We start from the raw sequence: 22,521 nt of genomic DNA on the forward strand, positions 1-22,521 counted from the left end.
ATACTTTATCTAGAAGGATTTGTATAAAGTCTCTCTTGGCTTTTGCTGCCACTTGCTTTTATAGGTAAAGAATAAAAAAAAAGACCCAATTGGTCGTCAGTTCTGCCAGGAAGAATGCAAATCCAGAAATGGGGAACCTAAACACATAATTTGGTGTTCTGGGAGTTAAGCCAAAACCAAGAACATTCTCTATCCTTATAACTACAATGTACAGTCAGTATTATTGAAAGGATCACGTCTCTCCTATTGCATATCTAAATATCCCATCAGAAGGAGAGACATGCTTTGGATCCCATCTAATAGGGAATGTCAGTAGGCAGGGCCCAGGAAGATAGCCTTTTCTGTCATAGTGCCTACACTTCTTTGGAACTTCTTCCATCCAGATATAAGATCAGCTTGAATTTACTGGCTTTCTTTAAATCTTTAAACACATGGTTGCATCACCAAACTTGGAATTCTGTGTACGGAAAAGCCTGTGGAAGGGTTGTATTTCTGATTATGATTTACCTACATGTTTTAATTGCATAATTCTTTTTATGGGGATATTGGTGAGAGGTTAGATGGGCAACAGAATATCTGCAATGCAATACCTTACGCATTATGTGGAAAGCCTAGTGAGATGTATAAATAAGTTTTATTAGCATACTACAGATACTGGAACACATGCTGATGGATGAGTTCACCAAGTGGTTTCAGGTAGATGTTAAATAGGTCTAGAGATACTACAGTTCCAGAGCTAGAACTTTTTTCAATAAAAATAAACTAACCAGTATAAAGGAAAAAGAACTACTACAACACTGTGTCTCCCACCTCTAGCCCATGAAGCCAGTCCAGAAGGATACTGTATTGGATGATATCAAAGACTACTGAGAGATGAAGGGAGGCCAGGATTGAAGAATCCTCACCCTTGCAGTCTCTCCAGAGGCCATCAAGAAATGCAGTTGGTGCTTTCTTCAGTATTATATTATTGTCTGAATCCTGAAAAGAGTATAGATAATTTTGACCAGTACTCCCTGGATCTGCAATTGGCCATATTCTCTACAACCTTCCACCAAAAAGGGAAAATTGGATATCCAATTAAAATAGTCCACTATAATTGAATAAAGGGAGACTTAGGATCCCTAGAGCTTATGCTCTCCAGAAGATTCTCATAACCAGTTATTAGTGCAGCTGCACCTCTGAAAGACAATAGCTCTTTTATATGATTATAGCAACTCTACCATTTTGCCTTGGGATTGTGAATTGTGTCACATGTATGGCCAGATATTAGAAATTCATGCCAGGTTAACCTTCTCATTCAATATTGGATCACAGTTGAGGAATGCTTTAAAATAGACTAATTTGGCATCCAATAACAACAACCGAAATCCAGGATCACCGATGACCCAATTATAAGTCATTGGGGTCAAACACAGGGACTAGAACATAGAACTCATATAACACACTAAAATTGTTTTCTTTAAGAAGTAAGCTTCTATTCGGTGTTCTTTTCCTCCAAGACAACACCACCAACTATTACCCAATGCCACAAACATCTCACCAGCTTGGTAACTGGTTCTTCAGGGTGCTTCTGTCCAAGCACTCAGCATCCCTACTCAGATTAATATTCACACTGGCTCTTATACAAGTCTTGTGGATTGTGGTCTACATAATCTAGCATGCAACTGAAATTATTTTGTGTATTTTCTCTTGTTACTTATTTTGTTTCATTTTTTGATAAATGGTGCTTAAAAATTTAGGAAATCTTTTGAATTTTCAATATTTCTGCATATTTCTTCATATTGACCTGAAATGTGACTTGTTCTTCACATAAATCCTGGATAAAGAGAATCCAATTAAACAAATGAACAAAACATTATATTGGTTCTTTTATTTATTGAAGAAAATTATATAAAGCTGCATATTTCTGCGTGCCAAAAATATATGACCAAACCTCTAGGATTATCAGTTCACTTGAAGAGAAAATTAAAGTGTTTCAATAAATGGGATGATAATCAACTGTCTTATTTAAAGAATAAAATTCTGAGTATTCCTATCAAAATCTGATCTACACAAGTCAGGTATATGAAAATATGTCATCCTTGAACAAAGATTTCTGAGGATCTACAAAAAACAATTATTGATGCTAATCAAGTTGGAAAGGGTTAAAAAGGTATTTCCAAATTGTTTGAACTCCACTAACTCACTGTCAGGCAAATTGTATAAATGGAGATAATTCAGCAACATTTCCCCCTTCCTCAAGTATGGTCAACCAGCCAATTTTTTTCAAAAAATTCCCAGGGTAACATCTAAGAAACAACTGGTCTCTTTTGCATTAATAATGTTAGGATTAAGTGAGATTATTACCAGGAGAGTACTGGATAATGATGGGTTGATATGGTAGGGCTCCAAGAGAAAGCCACTACTCCTCAAAAAGGATATTGTTTCCCATCCAGTTTGCAAAAGACTGGTGGATAAGCTAGAAAACAATTGGAAGAATGTTCTGGAAGAGAATGAGACCAAAATAGAACTTTCTGACTTAAATGAAAACAGTAATCACTGCATTCCAGCACAAGAAGCAAATCCAATCTTTGAAACATGGCAGTGACAGCATCATGGTTTGAGCCTATGCATTTTGGCCTTTGGGCCAGAATAGCTTACCATCATAGATGGAACTATGAATTCTGAATTCTACAGGGAAATACTAGTGAAGTGAACTTCAAGAGAAAGTGGGTCATACAGCATGAGAACTGCAATCATCCAAATCATACAAAGAAGGGTTAAAGCATAAGAAACTAATACTTTGGAATGGTCACATCAGAGTATTGACTACGAACCTAAAGAAATGCTATTGAAACATTGAAGTGGATAGTTTATGAAAGGAAGCCCAGAAGCACCTCTGAGTTGAAGCTGTTCTTAAAATCCCTCTAAATTGATGTGCAAGATAGACCAACAGCTATCAAAATATTACTTGAACATATTGCTGCCTAAGTTGATGGGGTGGGTGTGGGTGCAGACCAGTTACTGAAACAAAGGTTCATATATTTTTGCCACACAAAAGAAGTTGCTTTGGATTATTCTTCTCAATTAAAAATGAACAGGTGTAAAGTTTTTGACTCATATGTTTAACTGGGTTTTTAAAATCTACTTTTAGGATATGTGTGGATAACAATCACATTTTGGGTAATGTAGAAATACCAAAAATTAAAATTGGCTCACAAACTTTTAAGCACTATTGTATATAATTGGAAACTTTCTAAGGCAAGCTTTTAGGCTTGCCTCAGATCATGGAATTAATTCGGTATGATTAACAAAAACAATACTTTAAAAGAAAGACATTGTATTTACCAGTTTTTCCCTTTATCTGGATTCAAACCTCCTTGTATTTTGGCAGAAAACAGAAGAGACCATCTGCTCAGAATAATTGATAAACAGTAAACCTCAAATGCTCAGATAACATTCTTTAAACATGGCCTTGAGCACCAGCAGCATAAGAAAATAATGTAGTAATCAAAACAGACAGAAGAGAAAGATTTTGTTAGCTATTCTATAAATCTATCAAACTGGTGAAGTGAAAAATTCATAATGCAATGTTATTTTCACACAATTGATGTTTGTAATATATTTTAGTAATACAGGCACTTCTCTGTTTTAGTTTTAGAAAAAAATTCTAAATAGAAAATATCCAACCATTGCTGTATCTTACATTCATGGAAGACATAGCAAACAGGATTCATGGAAGACATCAGGATTCATGGAAGACATAGCAAAATGTAATTACATGAAACAGAGTGGCAGGACACAGGTATTCACTTACCAATTATTATAGGTTGTGGTTCACTTTTAACTCCAGTGCCAGCACTGGTACTTGCTGCAACTTCCACTCTGTACTGAATCCCTGGATATAGGCCTCCGATAATTACAGACCGGATAGCTGCATCAACAGTCTTGTTGATATGAAATTTTGTTTCATTACCCAAGCACCATATCTGGAATACAGAGGTATTTGACAAAATATGACAAAGTAACATTTAACTTCTGCTTAAGAAAACAGGAATAATTTCTATCTGGATGTAGCCTGTTTTCTCTCTCATTAAAGCATAATGTATATTGCAAAAGGGAATGATTTATTTTGGAAAGTTATTGAAGAGATGATTTGATATCAAAACAGAACAAAATAAAACCCATACCCTATAAGCTATATCTTTACAGGAATAATTAATTTCACTTTAAAAGGATACATTATCTTCACCCAATGTATTCTAAAATAATAGTTATAGGGTGATAAAATGTTACATGCTATGGACTCTTACATTTTATTACTAAGGGTTTTCATCCTTAATCTATAGTACATAGATTATTAGTTTAAATTAAAAGGTGTTAGTTTTTGTTTTCCTTTTTAATATATATTTGTCTGTGTGTCCGTGTCCTGTAGATATAAAGTGCTTTTTAAAAAGCAATTTAATCATTGCATTGCATTAAAAATGCAAAATAGCCCCTTTTCAATTATTTTAAATTATGAAATATTAGAGATAATCTACCAGAGAATTCAGATTTACTCCTCAAATCTAAAATTTCCACTAATAGTAACAACAACAACAACAACAACAACAGTACTGTAAGGAAATCATTCATATTCTGGTTTGGATACGAAGGTACCTAGTTTTGTGGCTGCATTATGTTGTACTCTGCATATGATAGTTGGCCCAGGACCTTGTATCTTAAAACACCATGTAAAGTTAATTTTGTTGCCTGAGATTTCTAGTCTTCAATCTGTACTCTCTGAACAAAGGAGACTCATAGTCTGTCAATGTTGTTCATAATTAACAAACAATGTCTTGAACTGAAAACAATTTTGATTGCACACCTTACATGTATTTAGGGGAATAACTAATTTCTGTTTGATTTTTCAGTGAACTAGTCACAATCAGTTTGATTTCCAAGACAGTAGGATTCTAAAGAAAAAAAAATATTTTTACTAAGTTATACTGAAGTTTGTAACTGGAAAAAATCATGTTCATAAAGCAGCATTAGGAACTTCCTGAGCTCTAACAGATCTGTGATATTGTCAAATATGAAAGACAAATATAATATTGTAGCAGTCTATTCTTTTCTCAGAGGAAATAAAAATGTGTTTGTTTAAGCATCTGTACAGATGAAGAATAGTTTCACGGTAAAAAGAGTGCTGAAAAACCACATGGCAATTTAGACCTCAGTATGAAATAACAGTCGCTTTCCTATGTTGAATCAGGAGTGATCAATATATATTTTAGTTTCATAAAAATTATCTATGTTTGTCTTACATTATTAAATTATTATTTTATATTTTACCCTGTACACCTCTCTATTTATGGTCTAAGTCCAAGTCAAAACATTTCAAAATAAGAACACTATTAATACATGCACAAATAACAATACACATAGAAAAAAAAGGAATCCTATACTGTTAGCATTTCATTGAAAGCATCAGTTTCTATAAGCTATAAATTAAAAAAAATGCTACTACTGTGAAAAGACCTGGGCATTGATCATTTTCCAGAATAGATTGATGTAAATCACATATAATTAAATATAGCAATGACAGTCCCCATATAATTTGTTCTGTCCAGAATCTCAAGCAACATAATCTTATCTGGGCCTCAAATTACATGCAATTTAGTTCTAATCTGAACATGGCAAACTATATATCCTGTTACACATTGTAAACCACCAACACTCATGTTAATTAAACCAGTGAATAGATTGATAAGATGTAACAATTAATGCATTTCTGGAGAAAAATGACATGGTAAACATCAATCTCATCATAAATAGATACATTCAAAACAAAATTATTTCATGTAATATAAATAATAGGCATCAACTTGCAGGTTATTTTATATAATTAATTAAAACAATTATATAAAACATTCCTATCCTATATCTACTTTTATATGGTTTCTGGCAAATCTTGTAATATAACTATGCTTCATTTACATTGTAAACTCTAATGAAGTAGATAGGGTGTCATTTCATATAACTCCTGCCACTCAAGGGCTTCACCATACTCTACCTGGCTCCTTTGGAAGATAGATATGTTCTATACATACCCTAAAGTAACAATATAATATAAATTATAAAGTGATTATTCTCAAAATTGGGGGGGGGGGGTTGATAGAGGCAAAACTCAGATTTTCATAAAAACAATGAAAAAATAATGTTGTAATTCTGTTCAAATCACACTGATGATACCCATTTATATTTTTCTGCTGGGAAACCTTGGCCAGTCACTTTCCCTCACCTCTAGAAAGGATGCAATGGCAAACCATTCTTTAAAAAACCTTCCCCAAAACCTGCAGTTGCCAGGAGTCAAGGCTGACTCAAAGGCCCCCCCTCCCAATATATATACACACACACACAAATATGAGGGGGGATTATTTTCCTTTATTAAATAAAGCTAACTTGTGCTGCCACTAAATGTATTTAATATATTTGAACATGTACTGTTGGGTATGCCAGAAGACAGTAAGTGGACTTAATTGGTCTATTTCCTGAAGCTGACATATAGGCAGAAAGTACACTGAGGGATAACTAGCAAAAGACACCCTTAGGTTCCCTAAATTTATCAAAAGGTACAAATCCCCGGTTTAACCCAAGAATTATTGCTTTTTATTGTTAATAAGAATGACCAGATATTTTAGAACCCATTATGATCACTGGAACTTTATATTTTATTTCCCAACCTATACTACAAATAGCACAGTTGTACAATAGGATGTCATAAAATAAGAGATTCCCCAAAAGGTGTTTTTTTCCACTTATAGTCTTAATTTCTTATTTAACTGTGTAGGTAAAAATTCCAGTACTAAGAAGAAGGAATAAATGTTTTTGTTTTTTGTTTTGCTTTGGTGCAAAAAAGGAAGAAGGAGGAGGAGGAGAAGAAGGAGGAAGGAAGAGATAGAATACTGCCTGGAAAAGCATATCTGAAATACAGGAATATTAGTATTACTGATATTGGAACTCACATATTATTATTATTTGAAGAAATAATGGACAATATTAGGTATTCTTTTTATCCTGCATTTTACTCTCACCTTATATTCTTGAATGATTCCATTTTGGTGATCTGGAGGAGGTGGATCCCAAGAAATACTGATACTGGTGCTATTGTGGTTTCCAACAGTCAGAACTGTAACAGATTGTGGAGGAGCACTAGGGGCTATAAAAGAATGGGACAAATAGAAAAAAGAGACATGGTGATATGTACACAATTGGTGTTAAAATAACTAACTTAAAGCTATGGACTTGCACAGAACTATTCAAAGACTTGTTATTCCAAATTCAGAATGAAGTATGGCTCTGAAAGGAAACCAGCTACGTTGGCTTGGTAGAACATGAAGATTTGCAGAAGTACAAATCAGATGTTTAGATAAAACTCCAACAGTGAAATAAAAATAAAAGAACCCCAGATTGCATGCCTTATGGTCAAGGAATACTGAATAACTTTGGGACAAAAGATTAATCTACCTGCTATTCAAACAAAGTAGTTAAGATGCAGACACAGAAATACAAATCATATTAATTAATGTGATTTGCATACTTCTTTGTATTCACCCATAAGTAATACCTAACAGTTCAACCTTGATCTGTACCATCATAGTAGTATAGTAACAGTTATCTCAGTATAAATTAAAATACTTCCTAGGCAAGTGTTGCTGTTATTAAATGGATTTCAATGAAAACCGTCATTTGAAAACTTCCTTCTCATTTCCCTTGCTACTAGTTTGTAGGTATTACCATGCCTACTTCTTGACAGGTCAATTATTCCATTGCTCAGCTCCTTTCCCCAGATATGAAAATGGTCAAATCACTACTCATATTTTTCAGGTGGAACAAAACAGAATTCCATTTATTATTTTCACAGAGCCAGAGGCCAATTGTTTTAAAATCATTAGGCAGGATAGGCTTCACAGGAAGCATTTATTCTAAAATTGGGTTTACTTGGAATTGGGGGAGTATTTTGAGATATTTGTTTTGCTGACAGAAATGTACTAAAACTAACAATTTTGTAAAATATCTTCAAAATTGTTATTCAACATTTTATATTAAAAGTACTTCCAAAAAACACATGGGTGATATTATAAAATGAGATGTTTATAAAAAGACTGCTCTTTTTGTCTGAAAAATGAACCTTACAAATCTTGAAGTTTTGCCTGAAAATATAAATTGAAGATAATTACAAAGATAATTAAAAGATTTTTTTTTAATTTAACAAAGGTTCCTTTTTTAAAAAAAAATGTAAGTCTGTAAATAGGCTACTATGCATATAGATATACTGCAAGCTTTTATTTTTTAAAAAACAACAACACCTGACATTTAACTGTTGACAGTACAATTTGTTATAGACTTTTGTGGTAATGAAGGAGACACCCAGAAGCAGAATGGCTGAAGGTTACATTAATATCACAACAGCTACAGACTACGAGTGTAACATATCTATACATAAAGATTCCTAAAAAGCTTTGCTCTACAATGACGCACAATTACTGCTTTACTCATCTGGAAAATAGCAGTTACAATAAAAATGGAGCAACTCTTCAAATAACATACAGATTTAGAATAACAAAAAAATTCTTTTTGTTTTTATTTTTAATAAGAGCTAATACAGAAAACAGAAGAAAATAAATACATTTAAAAAACATTATAGTCTTCAATTTTTTTGATCATTATTAAGTTATATTTTTCTCTGCTTCTTGTGTAGGATTAGGTATATCTGAACACACAGAGAGCCTGTAGGTGTGCAAATAAATCCTAATCTGAAGGCATCCAGATTAGATCTATTTGTACTCTTGACATAAAGTTGTCATCAGGATTACAAAGACATCTCCTTTTCTTTTAAGAATTGGCATTCAAACTATTTCATCCAGATATTACAACTGATACAGTAGTTACAAATTTTGTGATGATAAAGAAATCTGTTACATAAGATGTAAGCAAAGGGTTAAGTACAGATCACTTTCTTATAAAATAGGCAACCAAGATAAAACAACTTAGAAAAAATTAAAAAGAGTCAGTTGACAGTTGGACAAAGCAGGAAAGCAAGAAAAAACTAAAAGTAGACAACCAATATTTATAAAACAAAAGAAAAGAAAGATACTGATAGTTTTTGTGACAAACTAAACAATTATTCTGTAAATAACCATGGAACAGTACTTATTCTACCCTCTGCTATTTCTTCACACAATATCATTAGTAAAAAAAAAAGTATCTTTTCTGTGAATTAAACAGAATATCCCCTTAGCCCTCACCCAATTGTTTAGTTGCCAAAGAACAGATGAGGAAGATAAAAATAACCATATATGCCCAAACCTTTATATAGTATTTCTATGTTTATCATTTTGAGGTATTGTCTGCAGGAATTAAAGAATATTTATCACTGTCCAAAATTAACTAGGAATAAACTTCTTCCCAGATACACTTATTTTGGTATAGATCTATACTTCATTTTAAAACAATCTTAAGCATTATAGTGATTGTTGTCATATTTGTACCCCTGAAACTGGTAAGATACAAATATCTAAGAAATAATTTAATATCAGTCCTGATTCTATTGTTAATTAATTTTATTCCAATTATAAACTTTAATATTTATCCACATTTTCATAATGATTGTTTAATCATATATGTTAATCAATTTTTAATATGACTAACTGAAGTTTTTCTTCATAAAGAACGTTATCTACCCCGAATGGAGGAAATTATACATGTCCCAGGATAATGTTGCAAGATCCAATCTGGGTCAGTCTACCCCCTTGACTATTCTAGGTAATCTGCTCATTTGTTTTATTTACCTGGGATCAAATGGCAGTTGTGACGCTCAGAAAAATATGTGTTCTCTCAACTCAAGCCTCCTAGGCTATCATAAAAAAAAGGATTGGCAAATAGGTACTGAGACATTGCTGAAGTGTAAAACCAAATACGGGTCTCTTTTAAATTACTAACAAAGTTGACTGCTTTGTCTATTGTAGATACACACTGTGAAGAAAATATTGTTTTTGCTTGTGCAAAACTTTATGCATATTTGCTGTAGCATAGGACACTCAATAATTGCAAACATATAATTATTATTTTCATAATTTTCTTACCTTCCTCAGTGGTACGTGCAGATTTTGATTCACTGTCCATCCCTTGAAATTCATTGAAATATGGACGAACTTTGATATCATATGTAACCCCCTTTTTCAAATTGATAAGGATAGTACTCCGTTCTGTGGGGACGTTAACTTCCATAGTCTGCCATGCAGAAGGGGAAGTCAGGCCTGATGTCTGTCGATACATAACTCTATAACCCTGAATAAACTGTGACTGGCGATCAACCTGTAATAAAATTAACAGAAATGGTCCTACCATAAATGAAAGAAATAAATTTAACTCAATTCCTCTGAGTTGTTATTCGCAATATGTTTTTAACTGTATAATGTACTTCTTTCTGGTTCCTTTTTAAGAAAAATAGTTGCTTTCTTATAACTATGGTTCTCCAAATGATCATAAATATGATCAACTTGCTTGTGCATGATCAACAGGAAAAAATGTATCTAGCAATGTTTTATAAGTGAGGACATGGGTAGGTGCATGTGCGCACGTGTGTGTGTATCTAATGTGCCTCTACTGCTCATTTTTCTGATGTGGCTTTCCCTCATTTCACTACCCTCAACGCAACAGTCTGAAACTATACCTGCCAGAATAAGCACGTTATGAGACAAGCTGGTGAGTCATTGAAAAGTTGAGTCACTGTATTCACAAATAACCAATGGGGTCATGAAGTCCCAGAATTCCAGGCAAACAATCCATTTTTTTTCATACATATAATACAAAGCTTATCTTTCAGGGGAAAAAAACCTCTCTTCCAAAAGACATACCAGCTTGTGCTTGGGTAATACAATTACTTATAGAGTTATATCTATAATGGGACATTGGGAATGATGAAATTATGAGTAAAAAACCAGGAAGTATTGAGACAAAGAAATACATTTTAATACCAACGTGTCAGATCCATGTATCTGCCATTCTCCGATGGAAGAAAGGGGGAGGAGTAGATTTGATACATTTAGTTCTTTTCTTTTCTATGTAGCCTAAGTGTCCTATTTCTTACCTTGTCATTTGTACAACCTTTTACATGATTTATAATCATTGCCTGGCACCACAAATGCCTTGAAAATTCTCATCTCTTGGGGAAATGCTAAGGAAGAAGGGGCCATGTGGATTGCAGCACTGGAAGATAGCTCTGAGAAACTTTTCTTCTCTGTTTTCTCAGAGATGCTGGTATAGTAACACCTTCACACCTGCGGATTGGTGGACTCCACATTGGACCAGTGGTGGAATTCAATTTTTTTTACTTCCTGTTCTGTGGGCGTGGCTTGGTGGGCATGGCAGGGGAAGCATACTGTAAAATCTCCAGTCAGAGGCGGTATTTGCAAGTTTTCTGAACTACTCAAAATTTCCACTACCGGTTCTCCAGAACTGGTCAGAACCTATTGAATACCACCTCTGCATTGGACTGTTGGGAGGAGTTTCTAATTTCCTTTATCCTAGTTTCGTGCCCTGAGGGACCTCAGATTCTGCTTTGAATTTTGACTTGCTTTTACCCCTCTTCAATAAAAGATTCCTTTTGAAATACAAAGTTTTCAAGAGTATACTTTTTTTTTTGCAGGGGGGAGAGACTGGTCCTTACACATAGTTTTAGAACATAAAACCCATCTCAATGAGAAAAGCAAGAAAATTAGAAAAGAAAAAATTGTCAAAATCACTACTTAAACTCATGAGCATACTCCAAATATATGATGGGTAATAATGGCACATACTGCAAAATTATATTTCAGATCACATCCAAAAGAGGTGCAGTCAATAAATCATTAGAATCAATACTGACATTTATGAGTACCTGTTATTTTTTGCTAGAGTGAAATCTGGAAATAGAATAAAATTTTTGAAAGGAAACTGATCATATGAAAAGGTTAAGACAACCTCCCTGATCACAAATAAAGAAAAGATTGTGGTCAAAGGTGGATGTGGTTGATGCTGTATTGATGTTGATCATAACTTGCATTCATTTACTGGTATGAATCAAACTGTCTTTTTTCTAAATGGAATAGAGCCTCCCATGTCAAAGTACAGTTCCTTGACAATGTTTTACAGATCTTTCAAAAGGCCCCAAATCTATCATGATATGTCTATGAAATCCAATATTTCCAAGGAAAAGGCTACAATTCTATCAGAATTTGTGTGTGTGTGCATTTAGAGAGAATGATCTTCTTACAAGAAACTGTGAGCAATCAGTGCCATAATTGGAATAATAAGAGCAGAAGTAATAAAATATTTGTAAAAGACAAATATTTGATAAGATGGTTAAATTTTATAATTATGCTTTCAAAATTAATATGGCAAATCTTTTAAGAACTATACTAATCTTGTATGTTGCAATAATATATTTATGTGGTAAATTTATGATATCTAAAAATAAAAAATGACAAGATAATCAACCAACCAACCAACCAATCAATCAATCAATGGAATTAAAAGTTTTCTTTATATGAATGAAAATCTAGCTGAGTGACAAAATTAAAAATGAAAAGATCCATATTTCATCATCTTGAAGGAAGAATATAGCCATGCATTTTTGCCTGTGAAACTGGAAGACCAATATAAATTTTACCTATGAAAATAAAATTTAAAATTTAAATGAGAGGAAAAAGTAGATGTCAAGACTGCTAAATAATGGTGACCAGAATTAGGAGCAATGAGCATAGTGTTGGCCATTAAGAAATCTCTTATCTTTCAAGCAGAATTAATATTCAGTAGAAGTAAGTCATCCTCAAGCTGAACTATACCAGTAATGTTGGGATGAATTACTAATTACCTGTAAATTTTCTGTGTGTATAGGCCAAATCATAAACCTATACTGTTAAAAATCTGTAGAGAAGCAGGTTAAGATAAATGATTCCAGGTATAACTGTTGCGTACACCCCCAATCTACTATAAAGAGTCAAGAGAATGACCTGCAGTTAGTTTTGATAAAAGATTACAAAAGCGTATTAATACTATAATAATGCTATTAATATTTAACACCGTTTAGAGCCATAATCTGTAGCTAACTAACAAATGGTGAGGGAGCGAATTGTTTGGATAAGAAACAGAAGATAGACCTGTGGTCAATTTTGAGCCAGTGGTCAAATGTTTTTTCTCCCAATAGAGAGCCTGGAGGAAAAATAACTGATTGTACAAATCCAGTTTAATATATTTTTAAATGTACATATTTTTATCCTGTCTTTATTAATAAATAATTGAAAGCAATTAATATACATATTTTCCGTACATCAATAACCCTGAGAGGTGGGTTCAGCTGAGAGAGAGAGGGACTGGCCGAGAGGTGGGATTCAGATGGTTTGCACTAGTTTGGATGAACCGGTTAACTTTTTGCCCAGTTTGGAGAACCAGCTAATTCCACATCTGGCTGGCCTTGCCTACCGTACCCCTTCCCTCCCAGGAGTCCCCCCGTGTGCCCCATTTTGATTTCCAAGGTGATACAGAAGGCCTTCCAGGCCCAAAACGCCAGGGTGTGTTCGGTATGGGGATTTTACATTATGATTGCTCATAAGTAAGTAGGAACCAATAAAAGAAGAATGGAAAAATCCCTATCTATTGATCAGCATTTTTCAGTCTTTGCAAGTTTAAGATGGGTGAACTTCATGTGGCCTGGGGAATTCTGGGAATTGAAGCCCATGCACCTTAAAGTTGCCAAAGTTGAGAAACATTAGAACTTAAGATTTTCCATTCCATCTATCTATCTATCTATCTATCTATCTATCTATCTATCTATCTATCTATCTATCTATCTATCTATTTATTTTGATTTGTCAATCGCGTACAAGATAATAGGTATAAGTATATACATAGTTATGAATACATGAAATGGGTACATATAAGAAAAATAAAAGAAACAATAGGACAGAGATGGTAGGCACGTTGGTGCGCTTATTCACACCCCCTACAGACCTCTTAGGAAAGGGGTGAGGTCAATAGTAGACAGTCTAAGGTTAAAGTTTTTGGGGTTTGGGGAAGAAACCACAGAGTCAGGTAAAGTATTGCAGACATTGACCACTCTGCTGCTGAAGTCGTATTTCCTGCAATCAAGCTTGGTGCGGTTAACCTTGAGTTTGTATCTATTGTGTGCTCTTGTGTTGTTATGGTTGAAGCTGAAGTATTCATTGACAAGTAAGTCATTGCAATGTATGATTTTATATACCATACTTAGATCAGACAGAAGATGGTGTAATTCAAGGTTTTCTAGGTCTAGAATTTCAAGTCTGGTGGCATAAGGTATTCTACAATGAGTAGAGAAGTGGAGAACACTCCTTGTGAAATATTTCTGGACTTTCTCAACTGTGTTAATATCAGATACGTAATGTGGGTTCCAGTCTGATGAGCTGTATTTGAGTATTGGTCTAGCAAATGTTTTGTATGCTCTAGTTAGTAGTGTGATATTACCAGAGAAAAAGCTACGTAGGATTAGGTTAATAACTCTTAATGCCTTTTTGGCTATGTACTTACAGTGGGCTCTAGCACTTAGATCATTAGAGATGAGTATCCCAAGGTCCTTTACAGAGCTTGGATCATCAACAAGGTCTTGACAATTCAGCTTGTATTTTATTTTCTGATTTTTTTTTTTTTTGCCAATATGTAATACAGAGCATTTATTTGTTGAAATTTGAAGTTGCCATTTGTTTGACCATTCTGATACATAGTCAAGGTCTTGTTGAAGGGTAGCAGTATTGTCTGTGGTATTGAACAGCTTTACATCATCAGCGAAGAGAACGCAGTTGCTCTTAATGTGATCACAGAGGTCATTTATGTAGAGTATGAAGAAAGTTGGTCCTAAAACACTGCCTTGGGGGACACCACTATTGACAGGTACAGAATTTCATAGGGCACTCCCAGTTTTGACCATTTGTTGTCTGTTTGACAGGAATGCTTCTATCCAGTTATGCAGGTGTCCAGAGATACCATAAGATTTTAGTTTTAGGAGTAGTTTGTCGTGTACCACTGAATGAAAGGCTAGAAGTCTATGTAGATTGAGAAGTCTATGTAGATTGAGTCTATTGTTTTGCCCTGATCGAGTTGTGTAGTCCGTATGTTTTTGCAGTGTAAGAGTTGCAGATTACAGGATAGTTTTTTTCTGAAACCAAAATATTCATTAGAGAGTAGGTTGTTTGTCTCTAAGTGGAGGATAATGGATTGGTTAATAATTGATTCCATGACTTTACAGGTGACGCAGCATAAGGAGATTGGTCTGTAATTTTCAACTAGGCTGGGGTCTCCCTTTTTGAAGATGGGGATGACCGTGGCTTGTGACCATAGGTTAGGCAAGGAGCTGGTCCTGAAAGATTTTTCAAAGATTATGCTTAGAGGTTCTGCTATGACAGTGGATAGCTTTTTTAAGAAGTAGGCACATATTCCGGTCCAATAGATAGAGATGGTTTTTGATTGCGTAGTGCTTTTTCAACATTGTCTTCTGTAAAATCGATATGTATTAGATCATTATAGTTTCTGTGGTTCGGCTAGGAAATACTGGGCATGGTCCATTGCTGTTTACAAATACTGAGCCAAAGAATATGTTAAAGATGTTGGCTTTAATGGTGTCATCGTTGCAGTCTTTATCATTAGGTCCTATCATGGGTGGGATGGACCTTGAGTCTTTTAGTTTGTTGTTTACAAAATTGTAAAAAGTGCAGGTGGAATTGGTGCGTAGAAGGTTTTCCTCTTGTTTAATGTGATAATTGGTACATTCAGTCTTTATCTGGTGGCATACATTTTTGTATTTTGAAGTTGGCAACGTGACCAGATTTGTTTTTCTGTCAGAATGATCTCTTTTTGGATTGAAGTTTCCTTATTGTTTTGGGTAATCTGTTTTTTTTTTGGGGGGGGGGAGTTGTTGTTGTACATATAGTTTGATGACTCTTTTGACTTCAAGTAAAAATGTGTTGTAATGGTCTTCAACAGAACTGCCTCCAGTGATTGCCAATCAAGGGATGAGAGATCGTTGTCTATAAGATCATAGTTGCCTTCTTTGAAGTTATAATTGGGGAATACGTCATTGTGATGATTTTTGTGTGGGCGTATGTTGAGACAAAAGTCAATCATGTTGTGGTCACTGTTGGAAAAGCGTTCTTTAGTTTGTATTCCGTAAATTAAATTCAAACTATTGCAGAAGATGAGATCGAGGCAGTTGTTAAGTCTAGTATTGTTGGTTATTAGTTGTTCCAGTCACAGATTTGTAAAAGCATTGTAGAAGGTGCATGTATGGGTTCAGTTGCACATTTGTTTAGGGTCCAGTTAATATGAGGTAGATTGAAGTCACCAAAAAAGATAAAAGTGTTTGGGCAGGATGTTGCCCATGTTAGTCGTGAATTTAGCTTGTTTACATGTTTGATGTCATAATCAAGTGCTCTGTAACATAGTAAAAATCAAAATGTGATATTTAACGATAGTTCACAGATGATGGTCTCAGGAAGCGCAAGCTCCTGGGTAACTTGGATGTTTTTTAGATGTAAGGACTTTTTATAGAAGATAGCAACACCACCTCCTCTATGAATTTCACGATCTGATCAGTAAACATGATAGTCTCTTACTATGGTAATGGAGTCAGGGAGAGATGCATTGAGCCATGTTTCACAGACAAATATGATGTCAAATTTTGCCATATTTAGTAAGAGGAGAAATTCAGGTATTTTATTCACAAGGCTTCTTGCATTGAGTAGCTTGCATTTAAGGCCAGCTGTAGTTGGAATTGAGGTAGTTAGGGGCATGCGTGCCTAGTCTTGGGTGATGGTGGATTGGTTGAAGTAGGGTTGTGGTTGAAGGTTAAAGCTGAGTTGTGGGTTGTGTGACTTACTTTTGATCTTTTCAGCATGGTAGTCAATGTACAGGTCCTTCTCTCCATTGTCTACATGTTTTGTAGACAATGTTCTGTGCGGAGTATACGGGAGCGGGCACGTTGCTGTATGGTTAGGTCAGGGTGAGAACGGAGGTTCTTATGGTTGGTGTTGCTTTTGGCAAGTAAATTTATAGTATAAATGAATTTACGTTTGCTTGATTCATTTTTGCAAATGACCCTGCAGAAGCATGGGGCCACAGAGCCGTCTCTGTTTTTGAGCTCTTGGCCAATGCAGGAAATGTCAAGTATTTCATCAGAGGAGATGATTGATGCTTGATAATCACTGATGATGTTTTGGACAGTTGTGATGTCATCATTGACATTGATGTCCTCTAGACCAAATAAGATGGCATTTGGACATTTCCGATCGCGCTCAACAGCTTCTCTGATGAGGATTGGGATATCATTATTTTTCTGATTTATGTTTTTTTGTGGATTGGGTTGTGGATTGGGTTGTGGTTGTTGGGTAGAGATGTGGTTTGTAGCTACTGGATGTTCAGGTTTTTGCGTTGTGTCTTTTTTTTCAAGGTTGGATAATCTTTCTTTTAAAGCGTCCAGGGATGCTACTATGGTGTCAAGGGATATTATTTGTGTTTCTATGGTATCAACTCTTTCAAACAGATCCAGTTTGGGTCTGCATGATTTGCAGAGGTATGGAAACTCATTGGATGATTCTAGATATTGAATCATTTGCTCAGGTAATCCCAAGCAGTCATGATGAGTGTATTTGTTACATAGAACTTTTGATGAAATTTTCATTATCCTTTAGAGTTTTATGGCATTTAAGGCATGTGCAGGAGTCTTGTGGTTCATTGGCAGTTCTCTTTTTAGTTCGGATGGATGGGTTTTCTTCAGGTCAGTCAAGGAGACTCTACTCTCCTTGCAAACCGCGAAGCATCCCTCTGCCTTTACCACCCGTCCAGGGTGATTTTCGGCTCCTCAGAACCTCAGGGCTTGAAGAAATTGGCAGGACTTCACGGAGCTGCCGTTCGTCCATACCACTTTGTTGCTTCGCCAGAAGTAGAATTTGAAGTTATTAAGTTAGAATTTGAAGTTATGAACAATTTGAAGTAGAATTAGAGTTTGGTGCAATTAAATAAATCAGTTGTGATTTTGTTAACAAATAGTGATTAAAGCGATATGAACCATTACTGGACTTTTTGTGATCTGGACTTTCATAGGGAGGGATTATGGGATTATGGAAATAATGTTAATCTTAGAGTAAGAGTTTGATATATATTTTTACTTAGATCTGTATCAAAGAAAGTTGGAAGTCATTCTTTTTCAATTTTCCTTCTTTTCCTCTTTCACTCTTACACTTTTACTCTTCTTCTTTCCTGAGCCTTTTCTTTTTTCAAATCTGTTTTATTTGTTTATCTCTTAGCTTTGTATTTTTTTTTTTGATGTATGAAGGATCAAATACTCAGCCATTATAATTCTACATGCCTTATGTACAGAAATTATATCAAAATTTAGAATGAAATCCACTGGGAGACATCTCATATAATGCAGGCTCTGAATCCCTCTAACCAAAAAGTGTTTATCGATAGAAGAGAATATTTGTAGCTCCTTTGTGTTCTCTGAACTTGATGTTTTTCTAGCAAATGTTTCATTACCAAACTAGGTAACATCATCAGTACTAGAAGGGAATGGAGTTTGCTCTTATTTTCATATACTAGTGGCTTACCCTGCCAGTGTTCATCATTTGCTTCACAAAAAGTGTTTTGATTAATGCTGGGTCTCTACAGCCTCAGGCAGAGATGGGCTATACTGCACCCCTCCCTCAAATGTTTTTTAAAATAGTTTCCCAGGAATCTCCAACATGCAAACTGTGATTACTCATCCTAAAATAACTCCTCTTTACCCGGAGCTTCAAAATTTGCCTTTTGCTGGGGAAGTGTGTAGCTAAAAGTCAGTCTACATTTAGTGTACATCTGCTGTCATGCCTCCTGGCTATGCCCACCCAGCCACACCCAGTCAGCCAATCACTAGGGCATAGAACTGGTTGTTAAATTATTTAAATCCCACCATTGACCCAAGATCACTCAGCTGGCATTCATGCCTAAGGAGTGATTAAAACTCAGAGTTTCCTGGTTTCTAGCATGGAGCCTTAATCACTAGCCCTGAACAAAAACAATAGCTGTGTTAGGTGGCATGGCCACAAGTTTGAAGATCTTGAAGTAAACAGAATTGGAACTCAATTGTGAAAAGGTAGCCAATAAATGGAGAATAAACTGAAAGAAAAAGATAAAGCCAAATGGATTTAGAAGGAAAAAAAAGTTTTAAAAATGAAACAAGAAAAAGAACCCAATAATCTTTATTGTGATTCAAAATGAAATGAGGGGAGAAAGATAGCTATGTCCAAGAGTATTTATGGCTGAAGTTGTGCCTTCTCCCCAAATTTTCCTCAGCTGGTTTTGAAATACATCACCCATACTTATCATATTTAGATACCTCAATAAATAACTGAACTGCCACATGTATTGGATTAAAGCCACAAGCACTTTCTCTTTTTATTATTAAGAAATAATAAAAACAGGTTACAGAGGTGTTTGTACAATGTTATCATGAATTCAAGGAACAATGAAAGTACTTGTGCAATTATTAATCAGCATTATATAACAGTCACATCCAGATTGTCTGTAGGCATGTGATGGACTTTTAAATTCTATTTTATAAATCACATTTTTCACAAAATAAAGTGTCTTTCATTCTTCACAGCTTGCTGAGTTTATTAAAGCTTTTACTTACTTATTTATTTACAGTTATTGTCCTGCTTTGAGCAATATCAAGAATAAGCCCAGGGTTAGAGCTAAATCATCTTTCCAATATCTGTTACCGGTACTAAAATCTCTTTATATTGTTCATTAACTTTTTCAGTGAAGAATCAAGTTCTTATGACAGGAAAAAACACATACAAATAAGAAACTAAAACCAGATTTATGAGATCTAGGCATAAATGCATTTAAACAAAACTGCCTTTGTTAAAAATCTTACAGCATGTGTTACAATATTAAGTTTGCATTTTATAAACTTCTCTAGATACACTTTAAGAGAATTTATGCCTTGAAAGAAGGACATAATTCACAATAATAACTTGTTAATACTGAAAGAATCAAGCTGTGTTTTTCAGAAGAACATTAAGCAGTTGCTTTCAAATGAAAGAGTCTGTAAATCAGGACAAATTGTTTTTATACACATTTGAGTTTCATTAATTAAATGTTTTATGGACATAAGAATCTATGAACCTGGCAGTTATTATAAAGCACAATTCCTCTTCACATTATATTGCAATAGAGGTGTTACATGACACAATAATACGAGTTACCTTTTTCCCACATAGGATTTAGGTCATCTATGAAACTTTATGAAACATTCCTATGATATAATAGAGCACTGTAAATTATTAGCTTCAGAATATTTATGCCTATTGTATTTTATTTGTGCATAAAGTGAGATACAAATTTAAAGCTGGGAAATATAGTAGTATGATTAAAAGTATATCTGGCTTGCTTCTTAAAGAGGTGAAGTTTCAGAGAACAATGATCAGTAATTGAGTAGCCTTATGTACATGAAATGGTAAGCTCAACAGTCTTCATTTATTGAGACAACTTTTTTGAAACTGTATAAATTGCTATGAGTAATTATAGTTATTTTGTTATTTGACTAACTAAGGAGGTGTTTGCCAATATAATTTGCCATAGAAATCTAAAAAACCCTACCACATAATCTAATTTGATATATTATACTCAGGTAATTTGATAATCTGAGAAAGAAACAAGATAGATATAAACTTTTCTATCAGTGGTATATTAAGAAATAAAAGTTTAATTGAAAGTAACCTGCCATGATGACCTGCAGTTTTCTGTACCAACCAAATAATAATTAGACATGATGTATTTGCATCAAAACTCAAGGAATCAGAGCAGCAAGCGGTCAAGTTTGGCTGATGAAACAAGACAGCAGTTAATCTGATTAAAAAAAGAGCCATTACAAATAGAAGTGACTGTACAAACTTCCCACAAAGAAAAAACAAAACAAAACTCCAAAGCCAATAGAGGAGTGAAACAAATTGAAGCAATAGATTCTGCCCCTTGGAAGCAAATAAATAAATAAATATTCAAGCCCTTATAGAAGAAATAGGCTTTAAGCCTTCAGAAGATGTAGGAACATTGCAAAACTGGCAACAGGATGGTAGACCCCCTAAAGCAGAGAGTGCTCTGTAATTATGTCCTGCAAAATATAAAAAGGAATGTGAGTATTGATGACTCACAACTGTGGGAAAGCAAAATAAATGTATGATGACAGGACCATCTGCTCATAAACCACACTTTCTTCGAGATGACAGGATTTTGGCAAAATGGAACATCTATTGAGATTTCTTCCCATTTATATATATAGAACTTTCAAAATGGAACATCTATTGAGATTTCTTCCCATTTATACATATAGAGGCAAGAATTACTGCAAACAATACCAAAAATTGTATTATCATGAATCTTGAGAATTTACAAAAAACAGCAAAGAACTGGGATAATTCATATAATCAGTCTAATCTAGTAAAAGCACCATAAAAATGAAAGAAGAATATTTCAAGTGAATTACAATTGTGCAAATAGTGTCAACAGAATAAAATTGTTTTTGAGATCATAGTTTGAACTACCTAGAACGCTGCCATGAGAAGAATAGATCTCAGAAGAAATGGTAAAAATATTTTAGAGCTTTAAAATGAATTTTGTGGAGACTGGAAACCAAAAATTTAATGATCAGTTAAATAATTATGTGCTGTTTAAAGGAATGAAATATGGAAAAATTGTATTACTAGGCTCATTAAATCACTCACTGAAAAATCAGAAAGAACTTTGGCTCATAGAGCAAAATTAAAGCTGAGTATAGTCAAATGTATTTATTTTAAAAACATCATAAACTCAGAGCAATAGATTTCTAAGTAGAATGCTGTGCTAATGATGAGAAAAAGAACTGCAAACATGTGAAAGTTCCTAAAAATGAGACACTAAAGGTATAATAGTAAACAATTACAATGAGAGAAAAAAAATGATATCAGAAGATGGCAATAAGGCCATAAAAAGGTTGATGAAGAACATATTTAGAAGTAGGAAAAAGGAAAAGGACACCAAGGAAAAGTACATAATATCAGAAAAGCTAAAGTTCAGATTGACTGAATTTTGCAAAATATGCAAAAATATAGTAAAATAGCATTTGTATATCAGCTTTTCCATTAGGACAGCAACATGATAACAAAAATAAAAATAAAATGACTTCACCATTATTTTAGTTCAAGTCTTCTACAAAATGAAGAACATATTGGTGACCTTGGAGAACATGTAAGATCTCTTCCTTAATAGACTAACCCTCAGTCTAATAATCTCTGAGGAATATGGGTGATTAAGAAGTGAGTGTGTGTGTGAGAGAGAGAGACAAATAAATACAAATTTTGTAGAACTATCACTCAGTCTTCAAGGTTAGGATGGTTGATGACAAATTAGTAATGTTCCAGTTAAAAAGAATCTGGATGAAATGGATCATTAGTAACCTTTCCAATTTAAGGGTAT

General features: G+C 34.3%; 1 protein-coding gene across 12 annotated transcripts in view; it reads right to left on the reverse strand.

The window, feature by feature from the left end:
- The window catches only part of ROBO2 (roundabout guidance receptor 2), a 783,469-nt gene that overhangs the window by 54,729 nt on the left and 706,219 nt on the right, over nt 1-22,521 (reverse strand). For all 12 annotated transcript variants that reach the window (XM_026700666.2, XM_087937503.1, XM_087937509.1 and 9 more), the window contains 3 exons: nt 10,104-10,335; nt 7,053-7,177; nt 3,797-3,968 (listed from right to left, as the gene is read on the reverse strand). In XM_026700666.2, coding sequence (XP_026556451.2) covers nt 3,797-3,968; nt 7,053-7,177; nt 10,104-10,335 — 529 coding nt within the window. The remainder of the gene's footprint in view (nt 1-3,796; nt 3,969-7,052; nt 7,178-10,103; nt 10,336-22,521) is intronic.

The sequence above is a fragment of the Pseudonaja textilis genome, chromosome 7, assembly GCF_049901715.1.
Source record: "Pseudonaja textilis isolate UNSWEBS1 chromosome 7, rPseTex1.2, whole genome shotgun sequence".
NCBI lineage: Eukaryota > Metazoa > Chordata > Lepidosauria > Squamata > Elapidae > Pseudonaja > Pseudonaja textilis.